At 46.9% G+C, this 22,004-nt stretch overlaps 2 protein-coding genes across 2 annotated transcripts in view; one reads left to right on the forward strand and one right to left on the reverse strand.

Annotated features, from left to right (window-relative positions):
* The window catches only part of LOC123752409 (uncharacterized), a 270,374-nt gene that overhangs the window by 108,082 nt on the left and 140,288 nt on the right, over nt 1-22,004 (reverse strand). The gene's annotated exons all lie outside the window — the stretch shown is intronic.
* Nucleotides 21,366-22,004, forward strand: part of LOC123752719 (ribosome-binding protein 1-like) — a 90,553-nt gene continuing 89,914 nt past the window's right edge. The window contains exon 1 of the mRNA XM_069314705.1: nt 21,366-21,473. Coding sequence (XP_069170806.1) covers nt 21,366-21,473 — 108 coding nt within the window. The remainder of the gene's footprint in view (nt 21,474-22,004) is intronic.

Genomic DNA, 22,004 nt, shown 5'->3' on the forward strand with positions numbered 1-22,004 from the left:
CTGCCGAGTCAATGAGGATGCCATAAAGGAAATGAGGCAACGTATTGAGGCCCCCCCAACTGGTCCCTGAGGTGCCTTTCCCAACCATTATCCTCCTTATCCTCCCACTCTCCTTCTCTTCCACTCCCATCAGCATCTACGTAAACATCCCCCACCCCCTTCCACAGCCTATTGTTGTACGCTTATTTGTTTTATGGCCACATTTCGGAGGAATCCATATTTAGGTCGCTCAGTCCATTTTCTATTGTGTCATCGTTTCTGTACCGCAGTTGTCCATAGCGTGGACGATGGTCTACGGTTTATCTGTGCAAGCGACTATCAATAATTTTTAGAAAAGACATTAGCCATAAAGGCTAATTAGAGTCGACCTAATTAGCTTTTAAGCGTTGAAGTAAGTCACTCCGGTGTTGGCAGGCCGATGGGAAACATTTATATATATATTTATTCCCGACAGCAGTCAATGTGGATTAAAATAAGTTACCGTATTTTACAGGGAAGGGAACATTGCACTAAGAAACGAAGCACAGAAGTGGTTGATCAGGAGAAATAATAAAAATAATAATAATAATAATAATAATACCCAGAGAGTGATCACACTAACGTGATGTGACAATGAGAAAAATCCGTAGGAGTCGTGATGAGGGTTCGAATCTATGTATGGGTGTGAATTTCGGGCCCACCTCCAGTGAACCCCCCAACCTCCTTAGGACCCCAGCATACCTTAGTGGGACCCTAACCCCACCTCCGTAGGATCTAAGCTAGAGAGTGGGTAGCTCCTAAGAAACCGAGCCGGGTATATACGCTACATGTGAGCTCGGGCTACAAAATCATCCCATTTTTGTATATGACTGACAATTTGTGCACCAGATGCCAACTGCGAGTTTATGTGAAGGCTCGTCTAGCAAATTGACTTAATAATGAAGAGGAGGACAAGGAGGAGGAGGAGAAAGAGGACGAGGAAGACGAGGAGGAGGAAGAGGAGGATGACGAGGAAGACGAGGAGGAGGAAGACAAGGAGAAGGAATAAGAAGACTGAATTAGGAAAGAAAAAGATTTTGATAACGAAAAATGAAAGAAATGTAGAGAGATGAAGAAATTAACTTCATTAATGTAGAAATTAATAATGTAGAAAATTAATGTAGAAATTAAGAAGAATGAAGGACAAAGCTGAACGAGAATAAGAAAAAAATAATGAGTACGATGTAAATGAAAAACACAAGACTTTTGTGCCTTTGTGTACGGTCTCCGATCGGCACTGTAAGCCATTTCGTCTACAATCTACAACGATGATGCTGCAACAACCCTGATGCGCCTGTTCACCTAGCAGTAAATAGGTACCTGGGAGTTAGACAGCTGTTACGGGCTGCTTCCTGCGGATATGTAACAAAAAGGAGGCCTGGTCGAGGACCGGGTCGCGGGGACGCTAAGCCCCGAAATCATCTCAAGATAACCTCAAGATAACCAGGGACACGGAGAACAGCATCGTCATGCTGGGAAGACGCTGTGCAGTGTTGAAATGAGCAGTGATGAACTGAACAGTGATGAGTTGAGCAATGGTGAGCTGAGCAGTGTTGAACTGAGCAGTGTTGAACTGAGCAGTGATGAGCAGAACATTGTGAATTATTACTAAGAGACGTCTTAGGGGATCACTGTACAATACAGGCTACACTGACCGACTAAAGAGTACAATGCACAAGTACAGGATATTCTGTACCATCACGCAGTGTAAATAGGTTCTACGTCACGAATAATTGAGTCCTGGAGAGGGAGAATAAAGAGGAGGAGAGGTGGGGGGGGGAGATATGGAGGAAGGGGGAGGAGGAAGGGGGAGGAGGAAGGGGAAGAGTTAAGGGGGGAGAGGAACTAGAGTCCCGGGTGATGAAGTGGGCGGCTGGTCCGTCACTTCAGAAATATGGGCGTGTGGGCGGGTCTGGTATTGATCCCATAATGACTGGGCATTAGTCCCAGTTTCCTATCTCTCAGTCCCTCTTTTGAGCTACCACTTGCCCATCCATCCATCCATCCATCCATCCACCGCTGTTGAAATTAAGTTTACTAAGATACACGCAAAGTGGGAGTGAAGGGAGGCAACTCAAGCCATCTTCACACCCCTGTGTTGCGTCAGCATCTGATGTTGATTTTCTTCACCCACCTCCGCTCTCACGATTTGCCATCCCGTAAAAAATCAACTGTTTTGCCTAACCTGCGAACCTAAACAACCAACCTAAACCATGTAACGCGAGCAGGGATGGGCAGGAGACACAGACCAACATGACAACGACGACTATAGCGGGAAGAGGCACAGACCGAATAGACACAGCTTTACGGAGGAGAAAAACGCCAAGAGAAAAGGATGTGGGACTGTCCGACGAGCCAAAATTGCGTAATATCCGGATAAGAATTCCTACAAGCAACACCCTGTTTCTGACGCAGGTAACGACTAACAAGAAAAAAAATCAAACACAGGTAGTGATAATGTGCTCTCTCTCTCTCTCTCTCTCTCTCTCTCTCTCTCTCTCTCTCTCTCTCTCTCTCTCTCTCTCTCTCTCTCTCTCTCTCTCTCTCTCTCTCTCTCTCTCCAACAAGGGTAACCTCACAGCTTACTTGACTCCCTACACCATACGACCTGCCTCTTGACTCGACCTCCTTCGCACCACACTCATCACCAGCCCAAAATTCCTACCATTATCCCCGGGGCCGCCTCTTGTTCTCTTCTCATCTGCCTGGGCAGCATTGTTTTACCTTCCCCAATCCTGCTGCTGCTGCTGCAGATGTTGCTGTTGCTGCTGCAGATGTTGCTGTTGCTTTTAGTGGTGATACTGCTGTTGCTGTTGTTGATGCAGCTGTTCTACGTGGCGTTACTGCGATGACGCCACAAATGCTGTTAATTTTGCTTGTGCTGTTCCTGATGGTGATGATAGTGCTACAAAAATGATGATCTCGTGCCTCTGGTGCAGCTCCTGCTGCTTGTGTTGTCTCCGGCGCCCGTAGTCGCGCCAATATTGATTTCCAGTCTTTTGGTCAGTCAATATCAGTAGAGTGCTAAGTACGTCCTTCTCCCTCCCACCTTCCACTGAGCAGAGCAGATTGTTGTTGTTTTAGTTTTAGCAACTCGGAACTAATATTTTTATGTAGCACGGGCTATGGTGAGCCCCTAGTGGACCTACCTGGCACAGAAGCGGGGCTGTAACTTGTGTACAGTGCATCGATTGATGAAGATTAAGCCACCATGTAGCATGAGCATGAATAGCCCGTAATGTGCAGAGCATTTTCCCTCCCATATTTATAATCATCCACCTTACCCTTCCTCCTTCTACCCTTACTGCTTTCCCCCCTCTACCTTGTCCCTCCTCTTCCTTCTTCCCATCTCCCTTCTACTCCCTTCCACCCGCTCTCCCTCCATTCCTCGCTCCCTCCACCTAATATGCAACCTTTTTCAATTGATCTTAGATTACTCCTGTATAAAGTTTAATCACCAATTCGTTACCAACAGTGTAATATGAGACAGGCGCAACACACTTCACACAGTTTCGGTCCAATATTAAGGTGTGACTAACGCAAGCGGCCACTAGGTCACGAAGATACGGCTATTTTCAGGCAGCCGAACTATCACTTTGTAATTCGACATAATTTGTAAACAAATGAACTGTCGTAAGCTAATGAGGATTTTATGTTCGGCTTAGAGTGAAGTTTGGCCATTGTCTCTTGCCTCCTTCTAGCTGTCATATTGTCTCTTTTTCTGGCCCTGTAGTTTGTCGCTCTCTCTCTCTCTCTCTCTCTCTCTCTCTCTCTCTCTCTCTCTCTCTCTCTCTCTCTCTCTCTCTCTCTCTCTCTCTCTCTCTCGTCCTCTCTCTCTCGTCCTCTCTCTCTCGTCCTCTCTCTCTCTCTCTCGTTCTCTCTCTCTCTCGTTCTCTCTCTCTCTCTCCCTCCAGCCTCATCATTGCCCACTCACCGTCTTCTCCCCAATCATCATAACTCAGTCGTCTTCTCCTTTCTTGCCATTATTTCACGCCTCTTTCTCTTCTTCATCTCATCTGTTTCCCTCTATCATGGTGCCATGGTAGCACTCTTGTGTGTTATTTAATAATATTAATATATACTCGTTATATATTCTGAGTAATAAACACCATTATCATCATTATCATTGAATTCATCATCGACACAATCATCATTATCTTTTTAAGATGGTCACTATGGGCGCTTTGCATAAATAATCCGCATTGCCATTACTATCACCTTCGCTCACCATCTTTCTCATCTTCACCATCAGTGGGATCATCATTTCTCTCCGCCATTTCCTCACTATCATCATCATCATCATCATCACCAGGCGTGACACAACAGCTTGTTAAGTCAGGCTGCCTTCGGTCTTCTTAGGGTTAATAGGCCATTATTCTCTCTTCCACTCTCTTTCATTCCTTCCTTCTTTTCTTCCTTCCTTTCGCTCTCACTTTCGCTATACTGTTTTGATCCCTTTTATAATAGTTTGTAACTTTATATGTATATTATATTTTCTCTTCTCTCTTCATGTCTCTTATCTTTTACTCTCTTTTTTGTCTTTATTTCTCTTGTTTTGTTATTTGTCGTTCTCAGTTTCAAGCAAAATGTTATTTTAATCACTCTCTCTCTCTCTCTCTCGTTTTCTCTCTCTCTCGTTCTGTCTCTCTCTCGTTCTCTCTCTCGTTCTCTCTCTCTCGTTCTCTCTCTCTCTCTCGTTCTCTCTCTCGTTCTCTCTCTCGTTCTCTCTCTCTCGTTCTCTCTCTCGTTCTCTCTCTCTCTTTCTCTCTCTCTCTCTCGTTCTCTCTCTCGTTCTCTCTCTCTCTCTCTCGTTCTCTCTCTCGTTCTCTCTTTCGTTCTCTCTCTCTCTTTCTCTCTCTCTCTCTCGTTCTCTCCCTCGTTCTCTCTCTCGTTCTCTCTCTCTCTCGTTCTCTCTCTCTCTCGTTCTCTCTCTCTCTCGTTCTCTCTCTCTCTCGTTCTCTCTCTCTCTCTCGTTCTCTCTCTCGTTCTCTCTCTCTCTCTCGTTCTCTCTCTCGTTCTCTCTCTCTCTCTCGTTCTCTCTCTCTCTCTCGTTCTCTCTCTCTCTCTCGTTCTCTCTCTCTCTCGTTCTCTCTCTCTCTCTCTCTCTCTCTCTCTCTCTCTCTCTCTCTCTCTCTCTCTCTCTCTCTCTCTCTCTCTCTCTCTCTCTCTCTCTCTTAATTCTGGATCTTCCCCTTTTTCATGTTTCTCGTTTAGTTCCACTTTTATTGGGCTCTCATTCTCGTGGTGTTATTACATGTCTTCAAACCCGTAACTCAGTTCCCTCTCACCTCCCTGATGCCTCTTCTTCCCTTATGTGTTCTCTCTTCTTGCCTCTTTGTTACTTTTCTCCTTCTTCACCTTCTCTTCCTCCTACCCACTTCTCCTACTGTTCCTTCTGCTCCTACCCCCATTCATCTTCATTCTGTATTTCTTTTCCAACTCTTCCTTTGTCTCTTTTTACCCTTTCTCTCCCCCCTCCCACTTCCTCGTCCCCGTGGCCACCCTCCCTCTGGTTGCTACACAGACACCGGAGCATTGTGAAGCCTCCGGGGTGACGGAGAAGCGTCGATGTCGATCGACAGATCAGCGATCGTGGATCCTCTGGGGATAGTCGGAGTGATCCAGGTAGGAGTGATTGGGAGTCCATCTGACTCGTGGTGATTGGCACAGTGACGGGGTAGCCACAGGGTGGGAGTGGGAGTGGGAGTGGGGTTAGTGGCAGAGTAGTGGCTGTGTAGTGTAGGGGGGGGATAGCAGTGGGTGAGTAGAGGTAACTGGAGCATAGTGGGTGCAAGGGTATACGGGTGGAGCTTCCACTAACTGCTGCGGAAGAGGAATTTGTTGTACATTATCGATCTATCGAGCCAGATAATGTGGAGGTGTGGGAGAGGGGAGAAGAGAGGTGGGAGAAGGGGAGAAGAGAGGTGGGAGAGGGTGAGAAGAGAGGTGGAAGAGGGTGAGAAGAGAGGTGGGAGAGGGGAGAAGAGAGGTGGGAGAGGGGAGAAGAGAGGTGGGAGAGGAGAGAAGAGAGGTGGGAGAGGAGAGAAGAGAGGTGGGAGAGGGGAGAAGAGAGGTGGGAGAGGAGAGAAGAGAGGTGGGAGAGGGACAAACGAGAGGTGGGGACAATATAGAAGGATGATTAGCAGCATCACTCATCAGCATCCTGCCAAGGTCAGCCAGGGATGGTGACTCAGTGTGACAAGTATACTCATATCTCACCTTATCACAAGCTATTACGGAACTCTTCCCCCCTCTTTTATCCACTTCTCTATATTTCTCCTCCTTCCCTCTACCTCCGCCATTCTCCCATTATCTATTTCTCCCATCTTCACTTCTCACCTCTCTTCACCCAGCACACGCACTATCGACTGGACCATAATGGGCTGAAAATCTCAACCAGACGTCCTACTTTTCTCATTGATGAATCAAGTACTTGTGAGTTGTATTGTTACTTGTAGCTCTTCCCCCTCTAACATCTTCCTCAGTTGATCAGACCACACACTAAAAGGTGAAGGGACGACGACGTTTCGGTTCGTCCTGGACCATTCTCACAATCGACTTGAGAATGGTCCAGAACGGACCGAAACGTCGTCGTCCCTTCACCTTCTAGTGTGTGGTCTGGTCAACATACTTTAGCCACGTTATTGTGACTCATCGCCTGCATCTTCCTCAGCCCTCCACTACTCCTCTTCCTTCTTACACAGAGAAAGGAGGTACTTATGTGAGACCAGGGCGGCGACTGGGGATGTGCTGAGATGTGTTGATGTCTTTAAATATCAGGGAAGAGTGACTAGTAAATACATTATTATGTGTTAATGCGATTAAGAGTAGACTGAGTCAAGGAAGAAAAATGACTTTTTCCATAAAAGGCCTGGCAAGGAGCTGCAGATTAGGACCGCATGCGGCTCAGAGGCTGCAAATTAGGACCGCATGCGGATCAGAGGCTGTAAGATAGGGCCGCATGCGCCTCAGAGGCTGCATGCTGTCTTAACTTACTGTTATTGACGGCCGACGTGGAATGACTGTTGCAACCCAAATTCTTGAACGTGGATCACAAGGGAGGCAAGAGTGAGACAAACGGAAAATTAAAGCAACAGAGATAGACAATCTGAGAAGCTTGGGATGCTGTTAAGAGCTGCGATGGCCGAGCAACGGGACGGTGGGGCTATGGAGGAAGAGATGTGACAATGGAAGAGGAGCTAACTAATTCTGAATTAACACACATTTGGTAAATATGTGTGTGTGTGTGTGTGTGTGTGTGTGTGTGTGTGTGTGGTTCACTCTCACACACTCGCGCCTCACATAAAATATCGCTGTAGCTCACATCACGGCGTTTTAGCCCGGTGCCACTCTAGGGAATTTACCCAGACTGTCGACAATGACTTTATACTCCTGGTAACGCTTTTACTCTGCCACCTGAGAGACCCCCACGCCACCTGCCTCATGCCTCTCATGACTGTGTCTCTCTCTCTCTCTCTCTCTCTCTCTCTCTCTCTCTTTCTCTCTCTCTCTCTCTCTCTCTCTCTCTCTCTCTCTCTCTCTCTCTCTCTCGTCCAACCCTATGGCAAGGAGCCAACGTCACAACACTGCCAAGATGGTGGACTCTTGCTTCTGACTATATAGATGCTATTTCATCTCCCTAAACAAAGAAGTGACGTTTGTCTTGTGCCCGAAGTTAACACATACAACTGTTTACACTGAATATGGGAGAGAGAGAGAGAGAGAGAGAGAGAGAGAGAGAGAGAGAGAGAGAGAGAGAGAGAGAGAGAGAGAGAGAGAGAGAGAGAGAGACATACATACATACATACATACATACATAAAGACTGTCACAAGTGTCATGGAGTATCTAGGCCATCCTACCTGCTACCCATTCACTCATCAGTCCACGGGTTGGCACAAGGAGAGTACCAAGCCAATTACATACTGAGCACACATGCCCTTGGCAGATGACGCCAAGGTACGATGCATAATGAGCGCGATACAGAAGACCTTAACGACTAAGTAGCCCCAAAATTCCTCCCCAAGGCACCCATTCCCACCTCTTTATTATGCCCACTCTCTCAACTCCTGTAGTGTCCATTACTGTCACTCGCTCAGCGTGGGTATACTTTTCACGAGCAGCAGCAAGCTATCGAATATTAATTATAGGTTCCGTGGCACCTGGTACTCCCGATACTCAGAAGAGAAGCCGCATTGGGAGTGTGTGTGTCGACCTCACTCTCAAGTCGCCCGTCAACATGATAAAGATGCAGCAATTTAAGTTAATATAGTGAATATAATAATTTGTTGTTGCCATCCTTTAACTTTCAACCCATGTAATAGCTTGCAACGTTAAATTAGATCCTGGATGTCAGATTTCTAGCACCCAAGCGAACCCATACACAGAATATTATCCGTAACGTGTTACACGTCACAAATGGAATATCAGGAGTAGCAAATTACAAAAGAAATAGCAAGATGAGAGCAGGAAGCATTCTAGGAGGACGTGGTCAGATGGCTCTAAGCAAGATCCATCCAAGATGGATACAAGACCAAAGCAAGAGCGGGTGTAGTCAGACGGACCCTCCTCTGGATGCATCCGCTTAGATCTGGCCACGAGGCCGCCCGGCTGACTGACACAGACACGCCTCCAGGACACCGGCCAAAAGCGATGCTTTACTTCCGGAGAGACTTAACAAAGACGAGTTAGACAAGGATGAACGAGACAAATCAGTCGGACGAGGACAGTCGAGGCGAGAGCAAGAGATACGTGGAACGAGAGCCAGTGATGTACGATCACCCGAACATGGGACAAATGAGGCGGGATGATGCGCCAGGGACACAAAGAGAGAAGGAGCAAGGACTAGTGAGAGGGAGCAAAGGGAGCAAGGACTAGCGTCACTTGTTCTGTAGCAACGACGTCGCTGGCACCACAGCACCACTAGAGGCACCACAGCAGGGGGAACCACAAGAGGCACTACAGCAGGGGGAACCAGTAGAGGCACCACAGCAGGGGGAACCACTAGAGGCACCACAGCAGGGGGAACCACTAGAGGCACCACAACAGGGGGAACCACAAGAGGCACCACAGCAGGGGGAACCACAAGAGGCACCACAGCAGGGGGAACCACAAGAGGCACCACAGCAGGGGGAACCACTAGAGGCACCACAGCAGGGGGAACCACAAGAGGCACCACAGCAGGGGGAACCACAAGAGGCACCACAGCAGGGGGAACCACAAGAGGCACCACAGCAGGGGAAACCACTAGAGGCACCACAGCAGGGGGAACCACTAGAGGCACCACAGCAGGGGGAACCACTAGAGGCACCACAGCAGGGGGAACCACTAGAGGCACCACAGCAGGGGGAACCACTAGAGCACCACAGCAGGGGGAACCACAAGAGGCACCACAGCAGGGGGAACCACTAGAGGCACCACAGCAGGGGGAACCACTAGAGGCACCACAGCAGGGGGAACCACAAGAGGCACCACAGCAGGGGGAACCACAAGAGGCACCACAGCAGGGGGAACCACTAGAGCACCACAGCAGGGGGAACCACTAGAGGCACCACAGCAGGGGGAACCACTAGAGCACCACAGCAGGGAAGAGGGGGCCGACCTGGGTATATCATAACAAGCTTACCACCTCCCTCCCCAGATAAGCAGCCATTAACTGAGCGCTCCCCCGAGAGCTCCGAGAGCCCCGGGAGACGAGAGCCCCGGGAGACCATTGAGCGGCGCACACATATACCTACACTTATCTCGCCTGATTTCCGCCAAATGTAGCACGAAGGTGAGATGCTTTCACGACACTTAGCGATAGATAACGGCGCACGAGAGCGTCGATAGATAATGTATACCGTATCGAAATGATGTTCTGAGGGATGGGGGAGAAAGGAGGGTGTACGTTTAAGGTGGATAATGCGGAGAGGGAATAAAAGGGAGCGAAGAAAAAGGGTACGGTATGAAATGGGTAAGAAAGATAAACAAATAAGACAGGTAAAGGGAAGGGAAAGAGGGAAGATATGAAATAAAGATGAGAAGTTCATCTGGAATGATTAAGTGAACGTAGGAGAGAGAGGAATAAGAGGGATGAAGATGAAGACACAAGGGCCAGTTAGGTGATAAGGATAGGGGATGGAAGAGGGAAGCATGGACAGAATAAAAGAAAATAGTTTAGAGCAAGAGTGGCAAGGATAGGAGAGAGATAGAAGGGAGTGTAGGGAATTATAGCACATATATTAAATACCTTGGTATCCCCCCCTATCTCCCTTCCTCACCCTTCCCTCCCTCCTCTCTCTCTCTCTCTCTCTCTCTCTCTCTCTCTCTCTCTCTCTCTCTCTCTCTCTCTCTCTCTCTCTCTCTCTCTCTCTCTCTCTCTCTCTCTCTCTCTCTCCTTGTATATTTTTACCTCTCGTTGCACTCAAACGCGCGAACTCACACTCAAACAACTGGAAAAATAAAGATGCTTTAACCTTCATGCTCACATATCAACCTTAAAGTGTAAAGAACACTTCAAACACACAAGATCAGGGAGGAAAGCAGGAGAACCAAGTTTGTAGATAATGCAAAATAAATCGGTAAGAAAACTATAAGTGGAAGACAGTTACAAGATGCTACAAGGAGACCCGATGTGTTGTAGGAGAGGTCCAGGACACGGTTGCTAGAGCTCACCCCAAACAGGAGCAACGTAGTGGCTGAGAAAGAGGTTCGAGGCAATCAGTCACCTTCAAGGAGGAGGTATCTAGGTATCTAACATACATATTTACTTAGTAACAGACATCACACCGAACTTGTTCTTCGAAGCCCAAAATCTGCAGCCTGCTAAAGGTTGGCAAACATCAAAGCCGCCTTTATCAAACTTCACGAAGAAGTTTGAAGAACGCGGACGCAAATCGCTAGACATGTGAAACAAATGCTGGAGTGAGCTGCACCAGCATAGAATACGCGCTTAACCAAACCCCCATAAGGAAACTTGAGGTAAGTCCGGAAGTTCGCCAACAATCTAGTTCCAGATCCACAGGAACTGCCTCCTGAAGCACTTAGGCAAAACTGCGCGAGAACATGATTACGGCCTACAACATATTCCGGGATTTTTATACTATCTATAAGTCTATTTAAAATTGAAAAAGCAAGAACTAGAGGACACTGTTAGAAATTGGCGATAGACAGACAGACAGACAGACAGACACACGCTAGTCACAACTCCAGTGTCAGAGTCGCAATCAGATATAACGAGACGAGATCGTGGAGGCGAATTTAATAAACAGCTCCTAAAGAAAATGAGACGAGAAATATGAGGAATGCAAGCAATTACATTAATTGATCAGGAAAGGCGGGGCTAGGGAGCTAAGGCCAGCCCCTGTAAACACATTTAGGTGAATACATACATTCACACAGACACAAACGCATCCACGCGGGAAAATTGGATCGTTCACAATAGCCCGCTGCTGTAGTTTCCAAACTCTCTTAAACATACGCTGCAGGAAAATTATTCCATGCCTCGGGCGAGGGCCACGAGAGGGCGACAGTCGAGGCCACGATGGGGACGACAGTCGAGGCCACGATGGGGACGACAGTCGAGGCCACGATGGGGACGACAGTCGAGGCCACGATGGGGACGACAGTCGAGGCCACGATGGGGACGACAGTCGAGGCCACGATGGGGACGACAGTCGAGGCCACGATGGGGACGACAGTCGAGGCCACGATGGGGACGACAGTCTAGGGCTACGAGGGAGCCACCAGCACCAACATCCCCCCCACCCCGCACGCCTCCACACGGACACTATCGTCCACGAGGCAAAAGAGAATCCATGTAAAAACAAAAATGCACTTTGCAATGGCAGTAGTCTTCCTGCTGGTCGCTTTTCACCGGCTTCCAAGTTGGTGAGGCTTCAGCCGCCCCTAGCCTGGCTGAAGCCGCCCCTAGCCTGGCTGAAGCCGCCCCTAGCCTGGCTGAAGCCGCCCCTAGCCTGGCTGAAGCCGCCCCTAGCCTGGCTGAAGCCGCCCCTAGCCTGGCTGAAGCCGTCCCTATCCTGGCTTCAGCCGCCCCTAGCCTGACTTCAGCCGCCCAAGTCTTGCTTCAACCGCCTTTAGTTTGAGTTATTTATTAAGTTACGAAGTATAATCCATTACCTTGTCAAGTTACAGTTAATAACCCGTAAAGTTGCAACGTTTAACGCACTTAGTTATGAAGGATAATCCACCAAGTTACAATATATGCTTCAGTCTTGATTAAAGGATTAAAATTAAGGCCTAAAATAAATTATTCTATCTAAGCACTATGTCAAAACTTTAGAGTTAAAATAACCACTATGAGAGAGAGAGAGAGAGAGAGAGAGAGAGAGAGAGAGAGAGAGAGAGAGAGAGAGAGAGAGAGAGAGAGAGAGAGAGAGAGAGAGAGAGAGAGGAAGGGAGGGGGAGGAGAATTGAAAAACAGCTAATGACTATAAACTTGACCTTCTCATTTCATTTTCACTGTAGTAATCGTCTGTCTGTCAATCCTCCCTTCTTATTAATTTTCTGTCAATCATCTCTTTTTATTCATTTCACATGTTCCTTGTATTTACCACTTTTCTTTTCATCTCGATCTTTGTATTTCTGTCTATCTGTCACTCTCTCTCTCTCTCTCTCTCTCTCTCTCTCTCTCTCTCTCTCTCTCTCTCTCTCTCTCTCTCTCTCTCTCTCTCTCTCTCTCTCTCTCTCTCTCTCTCTCTCTCCCTCCGTCCCTTCCTTCCAATCCTTCCTCTATATTTTCCTCCTCATTATCCTCCCTCTCCTCTTCCTCGTAATTCCTCTCCTTCAACTAACCTCACTTTCTCTCCTCCTCCTCCTCCCCCGCCTGCCGCTCCTCCACCCTCTTGGAAGAAGTACAGTTTTCGGAATCATAATTAATCACAATCGAATATTCATCGACATCTTCATCCTGGGCAAGTCGGCCAATTTGTCAAGAGTTTTATCCAGGCAAACACCGCCACCAGAGCCAGAGAGCCCGCTAACAGCCCCCAGGCTCCTCCCCTTCTGTCTTCTAGCGCCTCCCCTTCTGGCCTCTAGCTCCTCCCCCTCCCCAAGCTCCTCCCCTTTTGTCCACTAGCTCCTCCCCCTCTCTCAAGCCCCTCCCCTTTTGTCCACTAGCTATTCCCCCTCCCTCAAGCCCCTCCCCTTCTCTCCTCTAGCTCCTCCCCTCTTGGCCTCTAGCTCCTCTCCCTCCCCCAAGCTCCTCCCCTCCTCTCCTCTAGCTCCTCCCCTCTTGGCCTCTAGCTCCTCCCCCTCCCCCAAGCTCCTCTTTTGTCCACTAGCTCATCCCCCTCTCTCAAGCCCCTCCCCTTTTGCCCACTAGCTCCTCCCCTTCTGTCCTCTAGCTCCTCTCCTTCTGTCCTCTAGCTCCTCCCCTTCTGGCCTCTAGCTCCTCCCCCTCCCCCCAATCTCCTCCCCTTTTGTCCACTAGCTCCTCCCCCCTCTCCCTCAAGCCCGTCCCCTCCTGTCCCCTAGCGCCTCCCCTCCTGTCCTCCTGCTCCTCCTCTCCTGTCCTCTAGCTCCTCCTGTCCTCTAGCTCCTCCTGTCCTCAAGCTCCTCCTCTTTTATCCACTAGCTCCTCCCCCTCCCCCATGCTCCTCCCCTTTTGTCCACTAGCTCCTCCCCCTCCCCAAGCTCCTCCCCTTTTGTCCACTAGCTCCTCCCCCTCCCCTCTTGTCCTCTAACTCCTCCCCTCCCTCACACTCCTCCCTTTAAGTAATCTCCCCCCCCCTACTGCCCCTTAGCTCTTCCCTTCATCCCGCCAAGCTCTTTCCTACCCCCAAGCGGTTCCCTACTTGCCTCCAAGCTCCGCCTATCTCGTCTCCAACCTCCTCTCTTCTTCTGTCATCCTCGTCTTAAGTGTTGGCTCATTTATCGGTCGTATTTTCATCCACTTGCTTTCATTCATTCGTTTTCATATTAATAATATTCTTTGCTCCTCTTTCACATTTCATTCTTCAAACATTTCCTCTGGTTTTATTATCCTTCATCCGGAGAGAGAATATGAAGATGGAGAGAGAGAAATAAATATGCGTTATACCTATTTATGTCTTATTCAACATGAGTGAGACATAAATAGGTAGTTTTATAACTCAGGTATAACTCATCCTCCCCCATTCTGTCGCTTCTGTCTTCTGTCTTTCCTCCTTATATTCAATATTTTCTATTTTGAAGCCTATTATGTATGTATAATGTTTAGCTTGTCAATGGTCTTTATTTTTCCTTTATTTGGTTGTCAGAAGCTCTCGTTATTTGCCCTTATAATAAGTTCTGAAGCGCTGCCTCACCTGGACTCCCCTTCATCTTTATTGTTTGGACTCTCCATCATTATTATTTGTATTCTTCATCTTCATTCATGTCACACTTTTATTTTCTGGTATTTAATATTTTTTTGTTGGTAGCTTATTTTCCTTTGAACCTTTGTCCTTCCGAGATCTGCATTCTTTAATTACATTGGTTTTATATACCGCTTTCTTAACCATTGCTGACTTTATCAAGTGTCTTTTTTGTGCCTCCTCTCCTCCTCTTCATAATATACTTCCTGCCCCTTCTCCACCTTCTCTTCATCACTTGTTTTCACCCCTGAACCCCATAACACTCCCATCTCCCTCCACCCCCCCCCCCCCGCGTATTTCGTCTGGTCATATTCGTCCATCTAATATAAATTTATTTCTTCACGTTGCATCTCTCTCTTCCTTCCCAAGTAAAATTATTTTCTCAAGGGAAATAATTCCCGTCTCTTGATGGAAATTCATTATGGCCGTAATCCCTTTTCTTTTTTTCACTTTTAATTCTCCAATTATTTTCTTTCTGCTCCCTGTACCCTGCCTCCGTACTACACAGGGTTCCCGTCTATCTGAATTTCTTATATATTTGTGTAAACCGAGGTCACCTACAGCCTCTCCTTAAGACAAGCTGACGTATGACACCTGGACGCCGTAGGCGCGTCAAGGAGTTCTTGACAAGATACTGTCTCATACTCTGGCCTGAGCTCGCACGTGCAGAGAGAAGGAATGAATGAAAGAATCTGTGTTCCGAATTGACAGCGTATTCATATGTAAACGAAGAGATAATCTTTTGCTTCGCACACTTTCTTCTTTCACCCCATCTTTACTACCCCTTCCTTTCCAGTCCCCACTGTTCCACCACCACTAATTTACATCCCCTCACCCTTTCCCCTTTACTTTCAGCTCTCTCTTTCCAACCAATATTTCCCTTCGCCTCTCCTTCCTCCCCGCCCCATCCCCCTCCACACATCTACTTTACGCCCCAACTCCTCCACTTACATCGCACAGGACAGTGAATACCAGCATTATCCTCACTTTAATAAGACTTAATTGAAATCCTCAGATTAGGCAAAATTGTAATTAAATTTTGTCAATAAAGATGTTAATAATAATAATACTCACATCGCACCACATTCCCTTTCTCTTCCCCCCCCCCCCCCAGTTCCCATCCCTTTCCCCTCCACTACTCATGTCCCGAGTACAGCAACCCTCTATTTCCTAAATATTTCTCTCTCCCCCTTTCCCCCCACACACCCCTCTCCTAATCTTCTCCCCCTATCTCCTTCTTTTTCCCAATTCCCCTCTCTTCCCAGAGAGGGGAATTGGGCCGTTACCACCTTCAGTCCTAACATTCAATATGCTTGACGAATCTTGGTGAAGCCCATCTAGTTGAGTACATCTAGGTGAGTATACTCACATTTCAGACACCATTTGTACCATGCTTTCACTCGCTAAAAAGTTGTTCCAATGTGTTCACTGTTGTGTATCTGACCACAGCGGCGCCATCTCACTCACCCAGATACAGATCACTGACATCCAATCTCCCAGAAATATATATCAAAATATGCCACCCCCAACTTGCTGACTGACAATCAATCGACGTACAGGATGTCACGGCTGACTGGCTATCTGACTGACCGATTTCATTCGATAACGAAATGGGATTACGAACTGGTTGGTTGGCACTTCCGGCGCCATGGTATGGAGAAATTTCAATTGGATGATTGACAAATTGGATCTCTGACGAGGTCATAAGAAAAGCTAGAAAATATGATTAACTGGATGACGAACGCATTTCACATATAACTATCCGTTCCTCTTTATTTTTTACACGCGCAGAAAAGCACAGCACAAACACACCTTAATGAAATGTAAAGCGAACACTTAAAGCAGCTCTCTCTCTCTCTCTCTCTCTCTCTCTCTCTCTCTCTCTCTCTCTCTCTCTCTCTCTCTCTCTCTCTCTCTCTCTCTCTCTCTCTCTCTCTCTCTCCGTCATGCTATCCAGGAGAGAAACATCTCTGATTGGTGTGGCAACCAACTGCATATAATCCCGAAGATAACCGCGACCATTCCGCTATCGTCAGCGTCCTCCCTGGCGTCCCACTGTTCCAGTCTCCTCGGCCCATTACCATACACCTCCCCCTCCACGACGGACGGGAACCACACACTACACCACATCTACCATACTTACCTTGAGGTGCTTCCGGGGCTTAGCGTCCCCGCGGCCCGGTCGTCGACCAGGCCTCCTGGTTGCCGGACTGATCAACCAGGCTGTTGGACGCGGCTGCTCGCAGCCTGACGTACGAGTCACAGCCTGGTTGATCAGGTATTATTCGTGGTTTGTTTACTTCACGAAATAGGATCGTGTGCTGCCCACGAGCGGGAAATTGTCACATATTTCGTTCATTAGTGGAATCTGTGGATATATTTCGCTGGTGAATAAATAACAATAAAGTGTATACAAATCTGCAATTATAAACGATAAGTTATGAAATGGCATGAGTGTTTAATTACACACGAACGTTCAACGTAAATAAATTTAATGTTTTAATGTTGATAATGTTTACTGAGCTTTAACAGAATGGATTTGCCTAAATACTCTTATCCCCACCGCTGTAAAGGTAATAATTAACCATGTTTGCTAATGTTTATGCTTTATCTAAATGAAAATGTTTACAAAGACAAAATGCACAACATTCGCCGGAATATACAGTCAAATATTGTATTCAGAAAATGTAATTATCGCCAAATAAACAATATAATACTGTATATTTAATCTCCTTTATGTCAAGAAGTACAAAGTAGAATCGTCACTGAAGAGTCATATCTTGAGGTTATCTTGAGATGATTTTGGGGCTTTTTTAGTGTCTCCGTGGCCCGGTCCTCGACCAGGCCTCCACCCACAGGAAGCAGCCCGTGACAGCTGACTAACACCCAGGTACCTATTTTACTGCTAGGTAACAGGGGCATAGGGTGAAAGAAACGCTGCCATTGTTTCTCGCCGGCGCCTGGGATCGAACCCAGGACCACAGGATCACAAATATCTCCCAGCTGATACACAGCAACATACAAACATCTCCAAGACCAGTAATCATCAAGCACTTATGTGTTTACGTAGGAAACCTGTGCATCTTACCTCGATCTTAGCGACTTAGTCGGTATTTACTAAACAGCTCACGAGCTCCAGCAGGACGTAACGAGAGCGTTTATTACAGACACTCTCCTCAATGCCAGTATATAATTATCATATCCTGGTGTTGAGGTGATATCCTGGTGATATCGTATCGCTTTGCGGGTTGTAAACTGCAGATCTCGCATGACTCTCCGTGAATCCTGCCCATTGATACTGGCTAGAAGTTCTCAACTTGCATTATATTGATTGATAACAATTAGCAAAATGAGATAGTCTAGATTTTTTTTTTATGTTGAAATTTAGGATTCGGGCCGAGCACTGCTACCTAACCCAATCTCGGGCCAGGTGCTGGACCCTAATCCAATCTCTGACTAGGTGATGGAACCGGTTGGATAATTCAACGCGGGTGTTCCCTCAAACACGATCCGCCAATCCTTTTATATCGAATCCCCCAATTACAGTTGGATAATCTGATGCAATCATTCCTCCCTACCTAGGGGTTCGAAGCCCATTCGTGTCTGAATATATTTTGTTGTTGTATCGACGAATATATTTCGTTGGTGGTATGGATTATATATATACTTCAATGCATTATCGGTGGATATATTTAGTTGGCGGTATCAATCATTCGTTTGACGAATCAGTGGATAAATAAGTCTTGGCTGGATAAACGTCGTTAGTGATATTGGTCGATAAATTTTGTTACTAACACAATAACGTAATAACAACGTTTCTTTTTGTAATACCGTAAGAACGTTCTACAACGTTGTTACGTTGCCGAGTTGGTGGATTCGTTGTATACATTTGGTTACTAGTATCTATGTATATTCCCCTTCACCTCCATAACATAGACACATCCACTTCACCTACCACAGACAGAGTTATGTACCACCAAACACCCCCTCCCCCACCTTATCCAAACACCACCTCCACCTACCACCTCCCTCCCCAGACAAGAGCAATGTCCCAGCAATCCCCCTTCCCTTCCCCTTCCCTTCCCCTTCCCTTCCCCTTCCCTTCCCCTTCCCTTCCCCTTCCCTTCCCCTCCCCTTCCCCTCCTCTCATGCTTGCCCTTCATGTCTTGTAAACAAAACTCCCGGTGGTAAATCTGGCACAACACCCTCCCTCTGATGCCAATACCGGTCCATTCACCACCCCTGCCGCGACCACATTGTTTACTAACACGGACACCACACTACACGTGACTCTACGATACATTTTACGCACCCATTCATAAAATCGCAGCAATTCTGAATATGCAAACACGAGAGAGAAACTCGAAGACTCACGAGAGGCATACAAATAGCTTGCAAATAAGGCGACCTGAAAGGGAGGGGTTTACCGGAGTGCTTTAGTCTTGGCAGCAACCAGGAATGGGGAGGGGGACGTCGGAAAGGGGAGGAGAGGGAAGAGGGGAGAGGGGAGCCTTAGGGGAAAGAGTAGGCTAAGTGGGGAGGGGTAAGAGACAAGAGGGGTGAGGAAAGCCACCAATTAAGCACTCTCTCCTCCCCCTTAACGCAAGCTCCCGCTGTTAGCTATCAGATTAGCCACTTACTCTAATATCTGATCATAACTACTCTCCTTACCAGACTGGATCTTCGCCTTTTCGTTGGGCGGGGAGAGGCCTAGGAAGGAGGGAGAAGGAGTAGGGGAGGGAAGGAAGGAGGGGAGGCGGGTGTGTAGTTGGGGGGGGGGGGTGAGGAGGAAGGTGGGGAGAGGGGGATATCGTTGAGAGAGGGTGAAGAGGAGAATGTGTTGGATGTTGCTGTTGTTAAGATTCAGCTACTCGGAACAAAACGTTCCAAGTAGCTCGAGCTATAGTGAGAACGTAGTGGACTTACCTGGCACAGGAGCGGGGCTGTGTTAGATGTAGGGAAGGGAAGATATTTTGTGAGGGGGAAGGGAGGTAAGGAGAGGAAGGGAAGGGAGGTGGGAAGGAGGAGGGAGGGAAGTATCAGGGGAAAAGCATTGTTATTGTTTTAGATTCAGCTACTCGGAACTGAGCACCAGACGTGCACATGAGCCTGAGACACGGTTCTTAAGGCTCAATATCTACACTAATACTTACTTGCATTTACACACTTTATGAGGTTAAAGGAGAAAAGTGTGAAATCAGAGACCTGTGCTATTCACAAGGTACCACAAGGGTGAGCTAGTGCCTAGCAGGTATAGGCCATGTTGCAACAGGATATGTGGTAGTGCTCAGCAGGTATAGGCCATGTTGCAACAGGATATGTGGTAGTGCTCAGCAGGTATAGGCCATGTTGCAACAGGATATGTGGTAGTGCTCAGCAGGTATAGGCCATGTTGCAACAAAAAGTGTAGGAGCGGCTATTCTTAATACACAAAAAAGAATCCCTGTTACACTACCAGATTCACAGCAGATAAATAATACTTACAATTCTCTCTCCCAATAGAGATGACGTCTACATGAGTCGAGCATTATATAACGTTAAGTATAGTGCTCTCCCTTACACTTCGTCCATCCACTTGGAATCAAAACTCATCTTTGTTTTGAAAGGCAGAAGAGTCAGGGGGAGACATGATTACGATATTAAAAATTTTATGGAAGGCAGGCCATGTAAGAATAGTAAAAAAAAAATGCATTGTTCTAATAAGTGATGTGGTAGAGATAGATTCCACACATGTTATTACAAATGTTGTTACAACAGTGCTCAAAAAAGCTTGGGACCTGTACACTAGTTAGCTGAAGGTTGAGAAGCGGGACCAAAGGGTTGAAGCACAATCCTCGCTAACACACTTAGGTGAATACGCTCACATTTTTGTTGGAATATAAATATTTGTCGTTGCGAGTAGAAAAATATGTAAAATAGTCAAAGTTTACCTAACACAATATGCTTACTTTCTTTTCATTGTACATCTCTTTGTGTTTCTGTCTATCCCTTTCTCGCTACCGCTCTCTGTCTATCTCTGTCTCTTTCTCTCTGTTGTACTGCCAATTATTCACATCTGAATTCAGAATTTTGGAATACATCTCAAGTAATTGTAAGGTATGTCTGGTTTCTTACCCAGAGTCGTGACGAAGTGGAGAATTTATCATGCCAAAGTGTTACTTGATGGCCCTCCCTGTGACTATAATTCTGGTGAATATGACCGTTTTACACACACACACACACACACACGTACACACACACACACACACACACACACACACACACACACACACACACACACACACACACACACACACACACACACACACACACACACACACACATTATATTAGAAAGTTATGTAATGGAGGCAGACTCAATACATAGCTTCAAATGTATATATGATAGCCCAATAGGCTCAGGAACCTGTGTACTGACTGGCGGCTGAGAGGCGGGACCAAAGAGTCGAAGGTCAACTCCCGAACAATCACAATTAGACGAGTACAAATAGGTAAGTATACATACGCTCTCTCTCTCTCTCTCTCTCTCTCTCTCTCTCTCTCTCTCTCTCTCTCTCTCTCTCTCTCTCTCTCTCTCTCTCTCTCTCTCTCTCTCTCTCTCTCGACCACACACAATGCTTCTACACAACCACAGAAACAGGAATACGATTTAACGACACGAGAACCCCACTTCTTCATCCCTGCTCCCCCCCACACCCCTGCACCCTGCCAAACAGATAACTCCCATTGATGTAACGCCCGAACTTAACCTCTATAATACCATGTGCCTTTTAGAAGACACTGAGGATTGGCTTACATCGAGCATATAAACTTGCAAACTCCAGAACTCTAATTACGACTACGATTTAGCTCCTCCTAAAGTCTCGCCACTAGCAGTAGTGAGAAGAGCCAAGAGGAGCAGGAGGAGGAGAAGGAAGAGGTGGAGGAGAAAAGGATGGAGCTAGAAACGGGAGCTAGGATACTGGAAGGACTAGGAGCTGAGGACTATACGGAAAAGGGCTTTTAGCAAGGAGGATGACGCCGAGGACTAGAAGCGAGCACAAGGAAAAAGATGACAAAGATCAAGAAGGTGAACTAAGGAGGAAGAGAAATGGAATCGAGGAAGAAATGGACAAGAATCAAGTGAGGATGAAAAGGAGAACAAGGAGGAGGATTACTTCCCCTAACACTCCGACAAGGAAGTGAATATCTGGACACACAGGTGGCTGGACTACTCATACAAGAGCTGTAACACAGATGTGCTCTTCGAAACGGATATTGTCAATGGCATCAACATAAATTAAATTAATAGCTTGTTCCTAACTCATCTGTGGAGACGAGTGCCCCACAGCCCGTCTGTGGGGGTATAGTGCCACAGTACCTCTGTGGGGTATAGTGGCACACAGTACCTCTGTGGGGTATAGTGCCACAGTCCCTCTGTAGGGGTATAGTCCCACGCGGCACCAATGGAGCCTTCAGTGTCAAATTAAGTTGTATGCATATTTATTCAGTGCAACACTATGAATACAAATTTTGTATAAAAATTTAACGAATTTTGTAAACAAAATCGCAGCTATTTCCCACTTCAATATTGTTTTCATGATACATTAAATAGAAATGTAACTAAATTACTTTTATGTTATGATGAATGGGTAACCCTTTCGTTTGTATTAA

Source organism: Procambarus clarkii, chromosome 7, assembly GCF_040958095.1.
Source record: "Procambarus clarkii isolate CNS0578487 chromosome 7, FALCON_Pclarkii_2.0, whole genome shotgun sequence".
Lineage (NCBI taxonomy): Eukaryota > Metazoa > Arthropoda > Malacostraca > Decapoda > Cambaridae > Procambarus > Procambarus clarkii.